Source organism: Amborella trichopoda, chromosome 2 (genome assembly GCF_054954075.1).
Source record: "Amborella trichopoda isolate Santa Cruz 75 chromosome 2, AtrichopodaSantaCruz75HAP2 v2.0, whole genome shotgun sequence".
NCBI classification, from domain to species: domain Eukaryota; kingdom Viridiplantae; phylum Streptophyta; class Magnoliopsida; order Amborellales; family Amborellaceae; genus Amborella; species Amborella trichopoda.
Window position 1 is genome coordinate 64,689,195 of NC_142337.1, and position 22,753 is coordinate 64,711,947.

A 22,753-nucleotide genomic window follows, 5' to 3' on the forward strand; every position below is an offset into this window, starting at 1 on the left:
GGATATTCTCAAGGGAAATACTTCAAATCGAAATATATAATAAAAAAATAGATGTGACAGAAATAAAGCATAAATTGTAATCACCATTTACACCTTTTCCAAAAGAAAAACGTTTATATGGAGCCGAGACTCTAAATAATCAAATTAGACCCTACCTCAAAATTTTACTAGAAGAGGTTGTTTTGATGCCCATATATCCTCAAATTGATCATCTCAACATCAAGATGTATGGACATGAAAAAAAAATAGATTTCAAGTTTTGAAAATAGTGCATCTTCTAATGAATTTTTGGACCGTTAATTTTCAAGATTTTCATATTTTCTTAGATCTGCTTGATCTACACTAATTATAAAACTTTAAATTTTATAATTAAAGATAAGCATATATTTTAAGTTTATCATAAAGATTTTCAATTTTGAAACTATTTCTGAATACTATTTGAAAGTCTACTTTACTCGAATCGTTTAGAGCGTGGGTTTTATATAAACCACACATGTAAACAATCAAAGTAAGGCCCAACTCCAAACGTTGGTGAACAATGTGGGGCCGAAAACTCGTGATGACCTAAAAGTCCCTGCTGAATGGATCCGACAATTATAAAAGTATTTAAAAGTCTTGAAAAGGGACGGTCCAAACAATATATTACAAGATACATGCTTTTTAAGACTTATAACTCTTTTTATTTTCATAGCTATATATCTTGATATGGAGATGACAGTGGATTTTTCTATGTCAAAACAATCGATTCCCATGGATTTTTGAGGTACTGCTCACTTCTAGTATAAGGTTATACTTTATATAAACTTTTTTTTTTTTTTTAAGGGAAAGTATAGAATGAACATTTATCTTTGGTATAAGGTGGTCAAATTAATAGTGACTATTAGATGTAAAATTAGGTGGATGCAATTATTCCATTAACCAAACTCAAACTTCAAAAGAAATTTTTTTTCGAACTTTGAGGCATATCCAATCTATTAAATTTCACATCATATGGTTGTAAGTAATTGTGAGCACCTTGTAATCAAGGTGAATATTCGTAGGGAAAAGTTTATATAGAGTCGAGGCTCTAAGCAATCAAATTTGAGCCTATCTCAAAATTTTTACTAGAAGAGGTTATTTTGATGCCCAAATATCTTTAAATTAATCATCTCGACATCAAGATACATGGATATGAGAAAAAAAATGGATTTCAAGTTTTGAAAATAGTGTATTTTGTAACGCATTTTTTTATCGTCAATTTTCAAGATTTTCAAATTTTCATAGATCTATTGATCTACACTATTTTTTAAGTTTTAAACTTTATAAATAAATATGAAAATTAATTTTAAGGCTATCACAATGATTTCCAGTACTGAAACCACATTTCTTGATACTATTTGAAGGTAGGTTCTAATTTGATTGTTTAGAGTCTAGGCTCTATACAAACCGCACCCATATACTTATGGTGTACAATCCCTTTTTTTTAAGGGTGCGGTTTCATAAAGCCGAGGCTCTAAATAATCAAAGTAAAGCACACCTTCAAATAGTATCGAGAAATGTAGTTTCAATACTAGAAATCTTTGTGATAGCCTTAAAAATATTTTTTTATCTTTAATTATAAAATTTAAAGCTCCAAAAATAGTATAGATCGAGTAGATCTATGAGAACTTGAGATTGACCGTCCAAAAATGCATTACAAGATGCGCTATTTCTATAAACTTGAAATCCATTTTTTTCTCATGTCCATGCATCTTGATGTCGAGATGATCAATTTGAGGATATTTGAGCATCAAAACAATATCTTCTAGTAAAAGCTTTAAGGTAGGCTCTAATTTGATTGTTTAGAGCCTCGGCTCTATATAAGCTTTTTCTTTTTTTTTAAGGGTGCAGTTTGTATAGAGCTGAGGCTCTAAACAATAAAATTAGAACCTACCTTCAAATCTTACAAAGAAATATGGTTTCAATATTGTAAATCTTTGTGAACGCTTTAAAATATATTTTCATATTTAATCATAAAATTTAAATTTCAAAAATAGTTTACATCGAGTAGATCTATGAAAAATAAAAAATCCTGCGTGATAAGATGCACTATTTTCAAAACTTGAAATCTGTTTTTTTTTCATCTACATGCATCTTGATGTAGAAATGATCAATTTGAGGATATTTGAGCGTCAAAACAACTTCTTCTAGTAAGATTTTTGAGCAGTTAGAGGGTTTTTCAACATTAAAATAATTTTTATCCATGATTTTTGAGGTGCATATTTGATTCTAGGTTACAACCTCATATAAACTTTTTTCAATTAGCTTTTACGGTCATTATAGTTAGAATTATTATTTTTAGAAAGCAATGCTAGCCCCTTTCTCAATGCATTATTGCAATGGTTTAAAAACCGGATCGGTGATCCGGATCGGGCTTTTCAAAAACCGATCCGGATCGGCGAATCGGCGATCCGGATCGGAATCGGGTGAATCGGTCAGAATAAAGCTTCAAAAAAATCCGAAAAAATTATTAAAATTCATTATAAATATTGGTTTTTAAGAATTCAATAAAAAATGAGGGTACTCCATTAAGAATTTTCATGTTTTTGAATGAATATGCGAATATTGATATGTTCTTTCCCTGCATGAACCGCCATTCAGCATTTAATTTACAGTATTTCGTGCTCATCCCTACACTGTTGCTGTTGGGACTCGATATGTGAATTATATGGCTGGGATAGGGTGGCCTCAAAATCATCATCTCTCTCGTTTTCTCTTTGAATAATATGGATTAAAAAAAAAAAAAAACAAATTTTCAAAAAAATCGATCATGGATTAAAAAAAAAATCACAATTTTCAAAAAATTCTATCATGGATTACAAAAAAAAATTCGATCATGGATTAAACAAAAAAAATCACAAATTTTCAAAAAATTCAATCATGGATTACATAAAATTCGATCATGGATTACATAAAATTCGATCATGAATTACATAAAATTCGATCATGGATTACAAAAAAAAACAAACAAAAAAAAAAAAAAATTCAATCGTGGATTACAAAAAAAGAAAAAAATAGTTCGATCATGGATTACAAAAAATTCAATCATGGATTACAAAAAACTCTATCATGGGTTACAAAAAAAGCAAAAAACAAAAAATTCAATCATGGATTAAAAAAAAACAAACAAACATTTCGAGCATGGATTACAAAAAAAAAACAAAAATTTCGATCATATATTACAAAACATTCGATCATGGATTACAAAAAATTCTATCATGGGTTACAAAAAAAAAAAAAAAAACAAAAAAATCGATCATGGATTACAAGAAAAGAAAACAAACATTTCGATCATGGATTACAAAAAATTCTATTATGGGTTACAAAAAACCAAAAAATTCGATCATGGATTACAAAAAAATCTATCATGGATTACCAAAAAAAAAAAAAAAAAAAAAAAAAAAAAAAAAAAAAAAAAAAAAAAAAAAAAATCCGTACGGAATCACCGATTCACTGTTCGGACTCGCCGATTCCGTACAGTGAATCGGCGATTCACTGTACATAATCGTCCGGTTCTCTCTAGAACCGGACGATTTCCGATTTTTGGGCGATCCGGTTCCTTTTCACTATTTCCGAGTCGAACCGGGCGACTCGGCGTTTTTTAAAACGCTGCATTATTGTGATCCTATCCTTGTCTCCTCAGTAGCTTTTTTGGTCAACTATGATTATTTATTATAAGTGAATTGACATCTAATAAAATTAAAATAATCTTTCTAGTTGATATATCACAATCTCTAGATACTGGGGTTGAGCAATCACAAGATCTAGATATTATCACACTGAATTTTTATTCATTATAATATAGTATCTTTTCCATGAACGGTGAGAGATGAATGATAAACATTTGTAGTGGATGCGACTAGGTATAGCCAGCCTATATTGTAGAAATGCGGGATTGAGAATAAATATATATTTTAAGTATAATTTGATCTTAATTTTTCAAGAGCATATAATCTTTTAACATGGGGACTATGAAAATGAAAAAAAAAATTGAAAACTAAAAATAATAATTATATTAAAGAAACATTTAGGCAATTAGTTACAATTGTTTTTAGATGGACCACCTATAAGCATCCGTCTTTACGATGGATACTTTATACTTTTCGATCGCATATTGTAGAAATAAGTCCAACCCACATAAAACAATTTTCCTTCTGCAAGCTTTGTTTTTGGTACTTATTACCACGTGTATTTTTTGGCCAAGTTTTTACATGTGAATTTTGATGTGCTTTACCTACTCATTAAAACATGACTCAATTTTCACTTCACTTTCTCATCATTGTCAAATCTTTTTTGTAATTAATTGGAATCGGCTATAAGAATTCTGGTTCGTCATTCTGCTCTATTAAGGGCCATCTGGTACAACGCATCAAAGAACGCCCCACCATAAGCAGATATTATGTGTTCAAGATTTATTATAAGTTTTAGAAATGTTTTATATTGATTGCCTACGTAACGCAACTCAACCCTTTTAATGAGACATGAAAGGGGTTAAGATAATTAAGGTCATCAACCTTTTTACACGATCTCTCTACACTTTCTCTAATGTCAAATTCTCTCTTCCCCCTCAAAAGGGGCAAGATTGGTATGCCAGGTCATTGGATTTTAGAATTTCATAACTTAGTTGGTGATTTCTTTCAAAGCCTCGTTATTTGGAGAAAAGGAAATTAATAGAGAGAAAGAGAGAGGGGCTCAGGTTTTATTTGGGGTTTTGCAAATTAAGAGAGTCAGCTTTGTTGTTTAGAGAGATTGCGTGCAATTTAAAACTGGAAAAAGTTTATATAAGTGTGAAGCTCTAAACAATCAAATTAACAATGACCTTGTTTTTTGATGCTCAAATATCATCAAATTGATCATCTCGACCTCAAGATGTATATACATGAAGAAAAAAAACGAATTTCAAATTTTGGAAATAATGCATTTTATAATGCATTTTGGACCGTCAATTTTCATAGATCTACTCGATCTACACTTTTTTTAAGCTTTACATTTTATAATTAATGATAAAAATATAATTTAAAGCTATCACAAAGATTTTCAATATTGAAACCACATTACTCGATACTGCAGTTTAGCCTGGGCCTTCTACAAACAACCACACCCATATTTAATTATTTATAATGTCAGATCTCAGTTGGTGGCATATACTTGAAAGCGGCACTATTTGGAGTTGTAGAAATGAATTAAGAGGGAAATAAAGTATTTTTGTTTTTTTTTTAAAAAACATAGGGCCCTTATTGAAATTATAATCTATCCAAATCAGCAATCCATAACGAAAATCGCCAGGTTTAAAAAAGCAACTAATCTGAAGCTCACTTTCGACCGAAGTTTTGTTTAGAGTGCAACTTTATCCAATGAGCCAATACCAATACAAATGATTGCATATATGTTCCCTAAGGTATAAAGCCAGTATAGAAGTAGGCCCAAATTTTTGGAATGCAGCTTCTCAAACCTAGCAAGCAATTTCAAAAAAAAGGAAAAGAATCTGCAAAAAAGAAAATTACTGATTATATATGTATCGTAAAAAGAAAAAAAAAATGTTCTAATTTTCTATGGGCAGATCCAAGATCTAAGAATTCATAAACTCAAATACTCCCCATTCTAAAGTGGATCTCAAGATTTTAAATGGAAAGAACTAAATAATCATGTGCTCCGATCACGTTAAACGTGGTCAACATCTATATTGTATTAATAATCATATTGCCGGTCGATTGCACACATAACGGTATGGTATTATTATCCTTTTCTTGCATGACATAAAACATACACTGTAGTAATATTGCATGTACTGTTTGTAAATAACAAGTAGTTTTCAATGAACACCGACTCTGCAAACTACATTACTGTAGAAAAGAATCATTTCCCTAGAGGTAAAACAAATAGAGATTGAAGATTATAAATGAGAAAATGTCAAAGCACATCCATATGTATGAGCAGCACATACATACATACATAACCAAAGTTGACCAGGATTCAAAGCAAAAATTACTATGCGTATAACATATCGAACCCTGAGATCATTAACTGTATTTTGATGGGCAACAAAGTTTGTGATGGTTAACGTTAGCCTCTAATTAGGGTTTTCAACAAAGAAGACGCAAGCCATATAAACATCAGATGTATACTTGCAATATGCATCATTAATTTCGCATAAGAAAATAAATGAAGAGCACTCACTCATTAGCCCAAAAATACAAATTTGGCAACAAATCCAAATTCTGTCGGGTGTATCTGGCTTTGGAGGAGTGATTCAAAATTGGGATGGAAATATGGTCTTTCTTATACAAGTCCTCTTGGTGTTCGGACTGCTAACTTTATTGAACTCTTTGCTTCTTTTCTTTTTTGTCTGCGTACTATTGTGGATAGGAAATTGAGACATAAGTTCAATCTAAGAAGGGATTCTCTTAATGTGACATTATGGTGCAAGAAAGAACAACTTCCGCGGGGACTTAAACCATTGTTGTTGCAATTCTTGGATTTATCCGTTTCCCTCTCTGTTTCCTTTGTTCACCTTTATAAAGAGGCGAATGCCTTGACAAATTTCCTTGCCAAAGGCGGTACTACTCTTTCTGATGTATCCGTTTCGAAATATGTAATTTCATTCTAGAGCAATAAAATTTAGTGAACTTTCTATTAAAAAAAAATAAAAATAAATAAATTATCAAAAAAAGAATAGGAAATTGTGAAAACTGGGCACTTGATTTCATTTGAGTGTTGAGGAGAGGCGCAACAACCAAGGTTCGCTCCCAAATTGACATATACGGAAAAAAGAACAAAAAATAAGAAAGAAAAGTGTTTCATGGGGACTGGACTGCACTTCTACAATATACAATCCCAAGTTATAAAGCATCAATCTTAAATATGGATGCAAATAAGTGGTCCATCTAAAAACAATTGAAACTAACGTTCCGAACACTTTCTTCATAAAATCATTATTTTTGTCTTAAAACTTATTTATTTATTTATATTTATGATCTCCATGTTAGAGATTACATATCCTTAAAAATTGGATCCGAAAATCCATCTCAAAAATAGATTTTTGCGAGTCTGACTCATTTCTACGTGGACTCATAAAAACCATATCCAGAATATAATTTATAAAATAAAAAACTAAAAAAAAATTCTGACGCCATGATTTCATCTAGAATCGGGTCAAAACTTTAAATCGGAGAGGCGATCTAGGAATATGGGACAGTCAGACCACAAATGAGCCTCATGCTAGAACTACGGCCATTTGGGGTGTGAAGAGATGAATCTTGGCCATCTATAGATTGGATGAACGGTTGGTATACTCTTGAACCAGTGCTCCAAAGAATGACGGCCGTTCTAGCAGTCGAGATGGCTTCTCAAACTCCTTCACCAATCCTACTCGGAAACCAAAACATAAATTGCATTTCATTAGCATGATTGCTATCATTGCAGGAGTGCAATCACATGCAAGCAAGTATGCAGAGGATTCATATAATCAAGTAGTGCACACCAATTGAAAGTATACAGAAGCTGACCAACATAGTAGGAAATACTGGCACTCAGAGAGAGAGAGAGAGAGAGAGAGACCTGCATCTAGGACCATGACCTTGTCACAGGCCATGACAGACGGTATTCTATGAGCAATGCTGATTATGGTACACTTCACAAAATCTTCCCTAATGATCCTTTGGATGATCCCATCTGTTCGTGTGTCAACAGAGGCAGTTGCCTCATCAAGGAATAGAATGCGGCTTTTCTTGAGCATGACTCGCCCTAAGCAAAGAAGCTGCCTCTGACCCACACTCCAATTTTCACCACTATCAACCACTATGGGGCCAAGGAAAAAGCAATAGCACATAGTTAAGGGTCATAAAATGTTAAAGACCTAACATTTTTGAAGAATTGTCAAGAATCAAGAAATAATAATAATAATAATAATTGAGTAAATAAAATTTGAAAAGAAAAAAACAGAAGACCAGGAGGAGGCTGGAGAAAGACAAATTTTTTTTGCATGAGAGAGAGAGAGAGAGAGAGAGAGCAAGTAGAATGAAGCTAAATGAAACACACAATATAAAATAAAAAAAAAAGTAGGTCAAGGAAAACTGTATGTCAAGGAAATTGCCAGGAAGAACTGGAACTTTGAGTATGCAAGAACTGCTAGATTAAACTGCTGCAAAGAAAGATCTAACATTGACCCTCTTTTGATTTACCATGAGTGAAATTAAAAGCACTATTATATTATAAATTACCAGAAGAGTCGAGTCGGTCAGATTTTGCAGCCACAACGTCTTTCAGCTGGCACCGATCCAAGCTCTACAAAACAAAATATTTAAAAACTAGCTTAGAAAGCTAATCAAACAGACATTAATAACGAACATAATTCATAGGAAAAGGGGAAAAACGACATACTTCAAGGTAAATCAACTTTTTTTTATCAAAATACCCCTGAATGTTTCCTTCTATTTTTCGATTTTGCTGTGGATGCATGAATACAATCAAGCTGGAGCCAGGCATGTTTGAAAAAAAACATCAATTTCATGTCCATATTTGGTTTGGGTTATTCAAACATGCAAGCCACGCACTGCCCAAAAACTGGGCCATTCACATTTTGTATATTCTCCTTCCAGTCTCTCAGCCTTTTTGTGAGGCCTGAGTTTTCTTTGATCGATCTTTTGTACCTCCTGAATTTTTTTCTTATTTTTGTACCCACAGACAAGCGAGATGCAACATGTACTTGAATATTAATACCGTACAGTCAATTTCACAAAAAGTGGGGACAGCTGGGGTGGGGCTGGTGCCTTTCCCTAATTCACTAAGAATACGCTTGTCACCAAGAACCCATCATGTACCTTCTAAACATACACGCATAGGAGCAATGACCCACCCTCAACATGGATGGTATTTAACCAAGAAAAATTCTAAGAAAAGAGGGGGAGCATAGAACTTCACATGTGCAGTGATTTTTAAAAATCAAGGAAAGGACAATAGATGACTATTTGAGTAACACGACATAGAACATGTAATAGGAAATCAAAAACGAATTAGAGAATACCATTTCAATGCTTTTCGCTTTCAGAAAGTAGCTTAGCTACATTACAAAAGAAGAGAATAGTATTACAAGTCAATTACCTTCCAAATTTCCTCATCAGTGTAATGCCCCAAAGGATCAATGTTGCTTCTAACTGTGCCCTCAAAGAGCACTGGTTCTTGAGGTATGATCGCAAAGCGAGAGCGAAGATCATGAAGGCCCAATGTGCTAATATCAACTTGGTCAACTACAATCTTTCCTCCTGATGGTTCCACAATCCTAAACAACACTTGCATCAATGTCGATTTCCCACTCCCAGTTCGCCCAACCACACCAATCTTCTCTCCTCCTTTGATACTAAGACTGATTCCTTTCAAAATTAATGGCATATTTGGCCGATACCTCACCTAGGATATTCAAAGAAGCCATAAGTTGGATAAATTCATAATTTTTCTTTCTGAAATTGTGTAATATAACTCATTATACATACTGTGAAAATTGCAATGTGAATTACATGTTTTCAATCTAAAAATATCGGAGTTATAGACATAGAAATGGTTCTTATGGAACTGTTAAACCTTTGTTTGATATAATGGTTTCAGGTGAATTTTTCCCTCCATTTTACCATATATTTGTTGAAATGATTACACTCCCTGATTTAGAAATGTCCAATACGAATCCATCGCAACAACACTAAGTGTAAGACCGTGTACAAGAGGATGGAATTTGCCAAAGTAATATCATTTAACGGCACTATTATAATACTTAAGCATGGTACCAGCAAGTCCATTATATCCATGTTTCCATGGGTTGGCCATTGTGGAGATGGAAGGGAGCCTTTGATTTCCCATGGTGCCTCAGCTTCAATGTTGCAGTACTGCTTTATCCTCTCAATGGATACCATTCTGTTCTCCAAAGAGCAACTCACCCATATTAAACCAAATAGTCCACCATTTAGAGAGAGTCCATACGACAGAGAGAGCCCCACAAACTCTGATTGATCAATCACATCACAAGGAGAGATCAACATGGGAGTTAAAAAATCACAGAACAAGAATCTAAGAGTTCAGATAAAAGCATGTCTTTTTGCCCTGCCACAACAGCCCACGCCCCCTCCCCCCCGCCTTATTCCACTCTTTCTCTCTCACTCTCCCCTTTCACAGTATACTGTTAAATCGGGATCATTTAAGACATACCACAATAAACAAGAGTCCCCAAAAACTATACCACAAAAAGGAGTAACAAAGCATGAAGCGCCATATAAACTTGAGCAAAGATAATGTATGAAAGTGCACCTGGTTTGACAACATTGGAAGGAAGAATGACCATGAAGAGCGCAGAGAAGCAACAGATGATACTTCCCATCATCTCAAGGCGAAATCCCAGCCATTCATTTGAAGCGTTGTTGTGAAAATCCATTCGTAGGTTAGCATTCACACGTTCAAAATTAATGCGTGTAAAGTCTGCTTCCTTCTTAAAGCATCGGATTGTGACAAATCCTGCTACACTCTCTGAGAAGTGGTGGATGACTGGTGCCTTTGTTACAGAGTCAAGCCGAGTAATCTCCCTTGAGGTGGCTAGATAATAATGCTGGAGACAATATTTATGCACTAAGAAAATAAGAAATTACGGAAAAGCAATCCATAGTTTTTTACTTGGTTCTTTATGTTTTGCTTGTGTTGACCACTTGCTTTGATTGTACCTAGAGATCATTCTGTTGCAAAGGTATGTTTTTCGGCATTGGATGGAGGTTCTGCTTACAATGTGTTTTATGGTTGGGTTATTTTCATTATGGGCCTAAGTTTAGTCTGGCACAATCCTAAATTACCAGATAAAGGAAAATATTAAAACGACATCAAACACAGATAGTTAATACCACAACCCTTCTATGCTTATGTAAAGCCCCATTAGGCTCTAAAATTTAGATATCATTATGGGCATTTAAACTCGAGGCTTCATAGTTTGCAAAGTATAAAATTCATCAGCTGAAAACAAACATGTTTTCTTTTTTAACTGGCAAGAAGGTATGCTCTTTTTTAACTATTGTCATAAAAGATGGCATTTTTGAAAAAGGATAACGCATGAAATAGCAGGAACTTAATAAAGTTCAAATCCTTCAGGAGATAAAGGATAGAAGAAAAACTTAGTTCTTACCCTGTACCAGAAGTTTAGCCAAACTAATGGAGTCATCACAAAAACTGTTGGCCACGCAACTTGGGACATGACAATGAAGGGGGTTAGCACACCAAAGCTACTTGCAAGTGTCGACCCGCATAATGATGGAATATTAGTGTCAGTGTTTGTTTGATCACTAGAAGCCTGCAAAATGGACAAAAGAAAGTCATTGATTCTTTGTCAGAAAATGGACAAAATAACGACATTGATACTTAAAATTTCAATGAATTCTCGACATTTTTGGTCCTGGCCTTCAGCTGAAACCTTGACTGGTGTAAATAACTCCTCTGAAAATAGGTAACTTATTTTTCAAAAAAAAAAAAGAAGGCAGCTTTTTTCCTACAAATATTTACAGTTCTCACACTGAAGCTTGTCCTAAGATTAATTGAAACATAACAAAACTCTACAATCTACAATTGATCCTTCCAAATCAGTGTTTATGCAGAAAAAATATAAAACGATTAGTCTATGTATTATGAAGGTGAGAGGGAGAAATAGGTTCAACTTTCCCATTTTCAATATGTAAACACACGTATATTCATGCACCACGCACAAGCACATACGCGCACAAACACACACAGAGAAACCGTGCATTACACAGGGGTATAGAGAGAGATCAGAAGAACAACATCAAAATTCTTAGTGTTAAAAAAAAAAAAAATCAAAATTCTTACTCTGCTGAGTATCCTCCCTGAAGGTGTAGAATCAAAGAAGGCCATGGGGGAACGAATTATGCTCCCAAGCATCCCATCAAAGAAAATCTGAGCAGTCTTCAAACCCACAGCCGCGATGCAAAAGGTCCTCAGAATCATAAACCCTAAAGCCAAAATGGCCAACCCCCCATAAACCCCTATGAACACATGACCCTCTGACTTATCCATGGCCGATCTTGTCTTAAATGCCACATAGTACTCGCTCGCCACCAAAGACAGTTGCCAAAGCAATTGAAGGCCAACCAATAGAGCCACTCCCCGCATGCCATAGGCCTCTGTGAGATAGAGCTTATACACACTCCAGCTCACACGGCCTTTCTCCCTCTTCTCTTCCTCTATGAACTTGACTCCTTCCTTCTTCTGCAACTGAGTAGTCTCAAAGCCCTCCATGGAGCCATTCTCAGTGCTTCTAGGGTTAGGATTTGAAATGGTTTTTGATGAGAGAGAGTGGCCTTGTGATGGTGTGCTTGATTCCACGAGCTCCATGGCTGAAGAGTGGGCAGACACAAGGGCTTTGAAGTCCGTGCCTGATTCGAGGAGCTCTGTGTATTTTCCCGACTGAACGATCCTTCCATGGCGCATCACCTGTGGAGAGAGAAGGAAAGATAAATGTCAATGCATTTTGGTTTGGGCGTTGGAGTTTCTCTCTCATCTTTCTCGATTTTATTTCTCGCTCTAGGTTGGGTAGAGGTAGTTATTTGCAGGTGGAGAAAGAGATAGAGAACCAAAAAGCAGAGCGAGCGGAGAGCTCTTCTTCTGTAATTAGAAGACATACATTCTTTTCTTTGCTTTTTTTTCTTTGGCGGACGGTTGTACAGTAACATGAGATGCAACAATCTCTAAAAACCATGCCCATCCCTTTGATCTAAATTTTCAAATATATATTATTATTATTATTATTAATCATCATAAAAAAAATAAAATTTTGAAAACATAATTTTAAAAATATTTTTTTAATCCAATTAACATAGACGGTTTATTTTGATGAAATGCTTAGATCTATACCTAAGAAATATTTTTTTCATTTTCAATTTTTTGAATAGCTTTATTATCATTAAATGAACAATGTTAAAAATGGAAATTATAATTTTGAGTTTATAAAAACTAAGATCTTGAAATTTACCAAATAAATAGCCTAGATTCGTTTATGGGGGGAACTCATTTTGACCATATCTTGAATTCAAATTGAACTTTTTCTTTTTTAAGAGTTGATTATTGAGATGAAGAGAGTGCATTTGTAAAATTTTGAGTCATACAAATACTACAAACATGGTTTTCTAAAAGTGTCGTTTTATTATATTATTATACAAACGTTGCATGAAATCACTGCCCCTATATAAGAGTTTTTTTTAAAAAAAATATTATTTTATTTATAAATATTTAATTTATTTATATTAAATTAAAAAAAGAAAGATCCGAAGTCTTCTCCAGAATCGGCCGAAACACCGAATTGCTTCATTTTTCTCACCGGAACTAAAAAGACTCCGAAGCGCATTGACAACATTGTGTCAAACTACTAAAATGTCTAAAAATTTAGAATTAAGATCAAGCTTTTTAAGATATTTTGAAGGAAAATTATAAAAAAAAATATCTCAATTTTTCAAAAGATTTAAAAAAAGAAAAATTACATAAAAACCCCTCAAAATGGACTTTCTATTCAATTTTCCCCGCCTAATTTTTGTAGCAACTTCTCTTCTAAAAACTATGTTTCCTAGCAAATATCCCCAATACAAAAAGTTCATTTTTTTTTACAAAAATACCCTTCCCGTATATATCAAATCATTCTCGAATCTCAATAAAAAGAAACTAGTTGGATTTGAAATCTCATTCAAAGAGAAAGATATCAAATATCTGGAGTTTCTTTTTGTATTCTATACGGATACGGATGATCCAATCCGCAAGGACCATGATTTTGGAATTGTTTGATCGTCTTTCTCGGAGGAAGAAGCAAAACATAATAAACTTGAATTTGAGACATATATTCGAAATCTTAGTGAAACACTTGATTTATTATTTCATGACTGCTTTTCATGAAAAAAGACCAATTGAAGTGGAGGGTTTCTTCAAACAAGGAGCTGAGGCAACTATTCAATCAAATGATATAATCGTATTTGTACAACACCATCGGATTGCTCATTTCAAAATGCCGGACTACCCCTTCCAAATGTAGGACTGCTCATTCCAGCAAAATAATCACCAGACCGCCTCTTCCAAACGCTGGACCGCCCGCTCCAGTGAAAATGATTTGTTATGTAAAAAAAGGGTATTTTCGTCAAAAAAAAAAACTTTTTGTATTGGGGTATATTGTCACCCTCACTATAAACTTCTTTTTTCTTTTTTTTTGGGCCCATTTTTTTACCATCATATACCTGTATTATTAGGAACAAGGTCACAATCACCTGCTATTAGATTTCGCACCGTGTGATTTGTCATTTAAAAGCTATAAAGATGACTACGATCCTTAATACGCCAAAATGAATAGGGTTTAAAGTAAAGTATTTTATCTCTAACCGTTTACAAATATGGGTCAGGTCCAATTGGACCCAAACTCGGACCCATATAGTGTTCAAGTCCAAATCTAGACCCGAACTCGACTAGGTAGGTCCAAATACTAGACCAAACTGGATTGTGTGAGGTATACCCAACGGGTCCCAAGTGGGCTTTAGGTCCATTACCACCCCTAACTCTAATACACGTGTGACGGTCATCACGATCCTATCACAACCGTGATGCTCGTGAACCCCACAACTCAATGGGAAGGAAACATTGTGGTTGTAAACGAACAGTGATGGTTTAAGTTAGATTTACTTAATCCCACGGGTATATACTATCCATCTAATCGCTCCGGCAAGACGGACGATGGTTCTAAGATGGTGCATCAACTTTTAAATTAGATGGTCATCATGGTTCTTTTAACATCCTGATGCTCAAAGCTTCATAAAAATATATCATAATTCTATTAGAACCGTAATAATTAAATACTTACTTGTGGGTGTTTATGAGCGTATTTTAGGTAACAAAAGATGAACACTAGAGAAAATGGATATCAATGAGGTTTTTAAAAAATTTGGCTTTTTTAATTTTTTTTGAAAAAAAAGATATTTTTTATAATTACCCTATTTTTAAAAGGCTGCGGTTTGTATAGAGCCGAGGCTCTAAACAATTAATGTAATGCATACCTTAAAATAGTGTCGCGAAATGTGGTTTCAATTATGAAAATCTTTGTGATAGCCTTAAAATATATTTTCATCTTTAATTATAAAATTTAAGGCTTAAAAATAGTGTAGATCGAACATATTTATGAAAACTTGAAAATCTTAAAAATTGACGGTCCAAACATGCGTTACAAGATGCACTATTTCCAAAACTTAAAATCCATTTTTTTTTCATGTCCATGCATCTTGATGTCGAGATGATCAATTTGAGGATATTTACGCATCAAAACAACCTCTTCTAGTGAAAGTTTTGAAATGGGCTATATTATTTAGAGCCTCGGCGCTACATAAACTTTTTCCTTTTTAAAGAGACACCTTGGTAAAATGCAACTATAACATAACTACTTAATGTTAATTGAGTCTTTTTTACCCTTTAGTAAAAAAAATTTGACCTCTTAAATGATATTTTGAAAAGTCTAAAATGAAAGAATAGTAAAAGTTTTGAAATGGGCTATATTATTTAGAGCCTCGGCGCTACATAAACTTTTTCCTTTTTAAAGAGACACCTTGGTAAAATGAAACTATAACATAACTACTTAATGTTAATTGAGACTTTTTTACCCTTTAGTAAAAAAAATTTGACCTCTTAAATGATATTTTGAAAAGTCTAAAATGAAAGAATAGTAAAAGAAAAAGCATATTACCAGAATGAGATCGGCGCCATGCAGGAAGTCGATATGATGAGTTACCATTAAAACGGTCTTCCCTTTGAGGACTCCTCGTACACAGTCCTATCAAAGTAAATAGGAATTGGAAAATAAAAATGTTAAAGATTTGAGAAGGAATAATTAAATTAAATTAAATCATTGAAAAAGATAAAAAAAGACCAACGTCTGCACTGTCTCTGCTATAAAATCAAAAAAAGAAAGAAACAATTTTACTGAGAAATTGAGCATTAAGCCCCTTTGTTTTTAATTCCAATTTACCCACTTAAGAAATAAAGGAAATGGATAAGGCAAAAAAAAAAAGAGTTAAAATAAGTTAAAGCAAGTAAACTTAGGCTAATATCTCCTACAATAAATGGAAGTAAAATAAGGATACGGTTTCTATGCGGCCAATCCGCATATTGTAGAAACACTGGCTTGGCAATAATTATATTTTATAAATATAATTTGATCTTAATTTTTGAAAAATATATAATCTTTAACATGAAGATCATGAATATGAAAAAATAAAAATTTAAAAAATAAAAATAATAATTATATTAAAAAAACATTTGGATTGTTAGTTATAATTGTTTTTTTGGATGAACCACCTATTTACGAATATCTTTAAGCTGGATGTTTTATACCTTAGGACTGCATATTGTAGAAATACGGTCCATCCCACATAAAACAATTTTCCTTAAAATAATACCCCTTATATTGTTGTCTCTCGTTCTGCCTTTTTTTTTCTTTTTTCCCAAGATGCCCCTTGTTCAAAACTAGTAGTTTCAAACAAGTGCATTACCTATCAGTGTGTTGCTGGTTTCAAACCAGTGTTTTCAGTCAAATTTTGTTAGTTTCAAATCAGTGGTTTTTTCAAACCAGTGTTTTCATTCAAATTTTGTTGGTTTCAAATCAGTGGTGTTTTCGTGTACAAAACTCCAATTCCAAATCGGTAGGTGGCATAGGTTTCCATGTTTTTTAAACCAATGATAAATGAACATGTTCAAAACTGCTACTTCCAAACTGGTCTTTATGGACAAAAGCACCGGCTTCAATCAAGCACTTCAAAATAGTCAACAAAGAGAGTGATTCAAAACTGCTAGCATCTAGGATAAAAAGGCAGACAAAAGGGTCAAATGTTAGATATATAGTAATGGTGATATTTTTTAAAAAATTAACATTAACATCAGGGATAAAATTTAAATAAATTTACACTAATACCCCCCAAATTAGCATTATTAAAAAAAAAACCCCTAATTTTTTCTATTTTATGTATGTATCCCTTTTCTCAATTGTTTTTTATTATCAGATTACTAGATAAAAGCTATTTTATGACTGCATAATTTCAAGATCAAAAGTCATAAAATCATGTCCCTTTATATATAAAGTCAAATGTGATTTAGGAACTGATCTGATGTTTGACTTTGAATTTTGAAGAGCTAAAGTCACATATGGTTCGTAAATAGGGCTCCAACTTCTGATATTCAATATTTGAAGTGAAATATAGCTCAGGATCCTCATCCTTAGTCACATTTGACTTTATATAATGGTACATGTGTAAAATTAAAAAATTGAAGAAGATTTCTTTAATCACTCTAATTTGGCTGGTCTTAACGTAATTTTCTCTAAATTTTATCAAAAAAGAAGAAGCAAACCAACACACAAGATCCAAAAGCTCAAGGAAATAAATAAGCTCAAATGAATTGACCATGAAGATTTGTGAACCAGTGTGAGCATCAACAGCACTAAAGATGTCATCAAGGAAATAGATGTCCGAGTCTTGGTATACAGCTCTAGCCAGCTGAATTCGTTGCTTTTGGCCTCCACTCAGATTGATCCCGCGTTCACCGATCTCAGTCATATCTCCGAATTCCAGCATTTCTAAGTCTGTCTCCAGGCAACAAACCCTAATCACCTCCCTGTACCTCTCTCCATACATGGGCTGACCAAACAGTATGTTCTCTTGGATGGTCCCATTTTGTATCCATGCAGTTTGGGCTACATATGCAGTGCTTCCACTCACTCTCACCTGATCAAAGAAATAATGAATAATTAAATAAGTATAAAATTTATTATTATTATTACCACCACAACCATTATCATTATTAATTATCACAAGAATTTACATAAAAATCTCCTTAATAATAAAAACAGACCTATATATTTTTAATTGTATGGCTCGGTTTTTTGGAGCCCAGATGCCAGTCTGATAATTCAAATATTGGACCAACCTTTTGTATGCTCCAAAAACAAAAGGGTCGGTCTGATAGTACAAACATAAGACTAATCCCTATATTTTTCCATAAATTAAAGGGGTCAGTTCGATGCTTGCACTATCAGACTGGCCGCTGGGCCTTTTGCTTCTGATTGCATAGAGGCAGTCCAATATTTCAAATATTTGACTGATCGAAAACTGCCCTCTGGCCTCCTTAGAGGCCCTAAAGTACAGGAAAATAAAGAAGTTAAAGAAAACACTCCTCAGACTAGGTAATACCTCCGCTTACATTTTGGAAAATTCTGGATCATTAGGTAATACCGAAAAAAAAATTTCTTGTCCATATATAAATTTTCATTATTAATGTGATTATATTATTATTTAGTACTAGTAATAAAAGTAGAGGAGAAAAAATGACCAACACAATTCCATTACATCAGCCAAAAATAGCTGCGCATATTCTATGGCCCTTGTATTTGCCTAAGTTGTTCAAGAAAGGTTCAAAACTAGTGTTAGAAAACACGACCCGGGAACGGACCCGGCCATGGACCTGGTAACCAGGAACTAGTCCAAGTAACAACCCTAACTGGGGCAGGCCCTGGCATGACTAAAAAGGTTCAATTTTTTTAAAAAAAATAAAGAAATCCCAAAAATAGGAAAAGTAATTTAAAAAGTAGTGGAAACATAGATTTTGAAAAATCAATTTGTGCTTAATGGTATTTTGTAAATAATCTAAAAAATAAGAAAAAATGTAAAAATTGGTATTTATGGCCAAAATACTTCCCAATCTTTTCCAAACCAATAAAAAACTTTAAAAACCTATTACAAAGAAATTTAGTATTTTTTGGATTTTTATAAATTTTTTTTTTATAATCAGTCAAACTAGCCACAGCTGGTGGCCCGTTCCAGGTAACCTAGCCGAATCCAAGTCGACCCAGCTGGTTTTGCAAACATTGTTCAAAACCCTCATCTATCAAAGAAAGCGACATTGGGTTAGGAGTTCAGACCAAATGTATCATGTTTGTATGAATTTCTAAAAACAAAAGTCTTGTAAAACACTTTTCTTGAAGTCTTACTCTATTTGGTTATGTAAAAACCAAGGGAATGACCTCTAAGCATTGTGGTAAAGGTGGCAGGGTGACACAACGTCATGTCTAAAAGTTATATTTCACTTATTAAGGTCCCAAGTTAATATTAAAAACAATAATAATTTTAAAAACAAAATTTGATTGTCAGTCAAAATTCTATCCACTTTGACATATTTAAGTAAGGGTACTGTATAGAGCCTAGGCTCTAAACAATCAAATTCGAGCCTACCTTCAAATAGTATCAAGAAATGTGGTTTCAATACTGAAAATCTTTGTGATAGCCTTAAAATATAGTTTCATATTTATTTATAAAATTTAAAGCTTCAAAAATAGTATATATCGACATATCTATGAAAATCCGGAAAATTGACGGTCCAATAATGCATTACAAAATACACTATTTTCAAAACTTGCAATCTATTTTTTTCTCTTGTCCATACATCTTGACGTCGAGATGATCAATTTGAAGATATTTGGGCATCAAAATAACCTTTTCTAGTGAAAGTTTTGGGATAGGCTCAAATTTGATTGTTTAGAGCCTCGGCTCTATATAAATTTTTCCCTTTAAGAAATTTCAAGCCATCCACCCAAAAAAAAAAAAGGCCTACGCATATTTAAGAAACATTACATGCCAAGACAAACAAATAGCAAAAAATTAATTAAAAAAAATTAACATATAATGAATAACAAACTTTACAAGCCAGGACTCACCAAAATAACCAAAAAAGAAAAAGAGGAAAATGAAGAAGAGCTCACCTTTCCTGAGATCTTTGTCATCTCCCCTAAAATGCAAGACAATAAGGAGCTCTTACCAGACCCAACAGTCCCCACAATTGCAGCTAAACAACCTCTCTTAATCTCCAAATTTATATCCTTAATAAATCCTACCTTGTCTCCATCTTCCCATGAAAACTCTCCATGCTTCACTTCAACAGCAATCTCTTCACCATAATCCACCCTCTCAACCACATCTCTCTCTAATTCCTTACTGATCATATACTTATCCAACCTATCCAAAGAAACTTTGGCTTGAGAAAGTGATATTAAGGCTTGTGGAAAGTTCCCTATAGGCTCCTGCAATATCTTGAAGAAAGAAATTGCAGTAAAAACTCGGGCTGGATTAAGCTCGACACCCATTAGAATGCAAGCTCCAAACGTCAAGGCCGAGACGAGAGATGTGGTGCTCCCAAGAGCTACTCCATTGGCTGCAACTGAGTACATGAACTTGGTGAGCCACCCGAATTCTGATTTTCTCAGGCCATTGATCCTCTCGTGGAAATGGGTCTCCCATGCCTGAAATTTGATCACTCTCATGTGATTTAGCATCTCATTTGTGGCCTTCAATCTGAGGTCCCTCATCTTCATCAGGTTGAATTGGTACCTGCGAAAAAAGGTGAATGTTTTTTTTATGATTTTTTGCTGGTTAAGTTGGACTATTTTAGTTGCTTTTTCTCAAACCATTTACTGGAATAAACTATTCAATGAGAAATAAATTTACTTATAGGACTTTTCTTGTAAGAAATGGATCTTTTGTTTTGGGATATTGAACCCAAATTCTTAATCTAAAGGACAGTTACTTTTCAGGTCAAACATCAGCCCAAGTTTGATGTAAAAATCCGTAATATGCAAAAATCAGTTCTAAAATCCAAAAATTGAACCCTGATCTATTTCTCAAGAATGAAGATATTTTCTTAAAAATTTGACACACTTTAATCTGAAAAGCAATTACTTTTAAGACTAGATGTCAGTCCAAATAAAACATGAAGCCCACAATTCTCTTCTAGATTTGACTCCTAAGAAAAGCTCATCATGTACCTGTTGTTTCTCTTGCTACCAATCGAAACAAACACCACCACGGCCATCGTACTAAGGAGGCCAAACCCAACTGGTGCTCCCAATAAGGCATAAAGGAGAACCAGAGCAACCCCAATCTGAAGAGGCACCAGCCATATACAATGAAGCTGGAGCATCATATCGGAGAGCTGTTGGGCATCAACAGCCATGTAGTTCACAATCTGGCCTATCCCGTGGTCTTGGCGAGCAGAGCTAGAGAGGCGAAGGCCTTTCCGATAGAGAGATGTTATGAGAGTGGATCTTATAAGCATTCCAAGCTTTTGGCACTGGAAATTATAGTGATGACCACTCAAAACCTCAATGAATTTTGCAACCAACAATATCAAAACCAGGCAATAGCCTTCATAGGGAGAGTTTCTCTCCCCTGAAGTGAAATCCACGAAGCTGTGGATGAGAAATGGGCCAACAAACATTACGAGGAGGCGAAGTATAGCTAAGGCAGCAGTGAAGGAGAGATGGGGCCAAAAGCATTTGAGCAAGGTAGAACTCACTGGTTTTTTAGAGTCAATTTTGGGCCAGTTCGATTCGAAGAACTTATACATGGATTCTGCAGAGTCTGATGGTGCAAGAGCAGGCACATCTTCAAATTTTAATGGAGATTCATAGCCCTTCTTTAACAATCCATTCATCCATGTCCATGTAGCTCTAGAGAGAAACCCAGCTGACTTATAAGGAGTAACTTTGGTACTAATCCCATTATCAATGTTGTCAGCTTCTGATAAAAGAGGCTCTCTCAGTTTCCCCTCTCTCTCTTCTTCTTTCAAACTCTCCATAAGAATTATACCTGTGGATCCTTTAATGGCAATGAGAGAGAAAAGCATTAACAAGTAGAGACACAAGTGTTAATATGTCTCCAACCCATAGCTCGCGATTATCGTTTGGGCTATGGAGGACTAATCGGTTGAATGCTGAGACAGAGAGCAAAACACCAAGCAGAAAGCTCAAGACCCACCAAAGTCGAATTGACAGCGGATGAACTGTCGATCTATACCTTTTCTGATGCAAGAGGATGATAAGAAATGCTAGATAACTGATCGATAAGATCAACCAAAGGACCCCAAGCTCCAGTTTCCATGAATTATCGACATTTCTCAAGAAAAAGATCCAAAGAGAGAGACTGAAATAAACAATTGAGAATAGAGAGGTCAGAGTTAAGCTCAGTTTGAATGTGAAACTGGTTTTAACAGCTCTAGTGGAGGAAAGTGGCATGTGGGTTCTTCTCAAAAAGATTTTTATGCTTGTTTAAAGACAAGACAAGATAGGTCATCAGGAAAATGAGATGTACAGAGGAGACTAGAGCGAATTGTGGGCATGGTGAGAGAAGAAGAAACCAGAGGAAAGCTTCTGAAAATCCTGTGAAAAGTGGTGGCTCTGAAGAGGAAGGTGAGAAACATGATGGAGAGCTGATCCAGGACATCTCTGAGAAATATTTTTCTGTATATCTTCTATTCTATGACAGGAAACTGTATGAATTCTTCACTGGTTTATCTGTTCCTCTCTGTAAATAGCTTCTTTAGTGATTTTGGGACCAATGGTTTGGGCTGATAGATCTTTACTGATATGGGACAAGCGATCTGGGCCAAGAGGTTTGTATAAGGTGTCAACCTTAAAAGAGCACGGTAAGGTGCACCTCGAAATCTCTTAAAAAATATATATTTTCGGTGTCAAAACTCTCATTATCGCGGCCTAACGAGTCTATTTTCCACTCCTATAACGAAATTGAAAGATCAAAAAATGATGCAAATCTTGGCGAGTCTATTTTCCACCCCTATAACGAAATTGAAGGATCAAAAAATGATGCAAATCTTGGCGATCTATGAGTTTTCGAAA

The 22,753-nt window shown here is 34.2% G+C and overlaps 1 protein-coding gene across 4 annotated transcripts; it reads right to left on the reverse strand.

The window, feature by feature from the left end:
- Positions 1–6,953: 6,953 nt before the first annotated feature.
- LOC18430334 (ABC transporter C family member 14-like) lies at positions 6,954–22,504 on the reverse strand. Of its 4 annotated transcripts, XM_006840492.4 has the most exons (12): positions 20,885–22,504; positions 19,826–20,450; positions 17,475–17,795; positions 15,764–15,850; positions 11,866–12,489; positions 11,171–11,335; positions 10,312–10,606; positions 9,795–10,009; positions 9,118–9,423; positions 8,238–8,301; positions 7,576–7,815; positions 6,954–7,383 (listed from the first exon to the last, which is right to left on the reverse strand). In XM_006840492.4, exons 1-12 carry the CDS (start codon positions 21,742–21,744, stop codon positions 7,283–7,285), a joined length of 3,903 nt encoding a protein of 1,300 aa, XP_006840555.4. In that variant the 5' UTR covers positions 21,745–22,504; the 3' UTR covers positions 6,954–7,282. The 4 variants fall into 4 exon arrangements, 3 of the variants coding, with proteins under 3 accessions (XP_006840555.4, XP_088715590.1, XP_088715591.1); XR_016050142.1 differs by lacking the exon at positions 9,795–10,009; XM_088859464.1 differs by lacking the exon at positions 15,764–15,850.
- Positions 22,505–22,753: the final 249 nt, after the last annotated feature.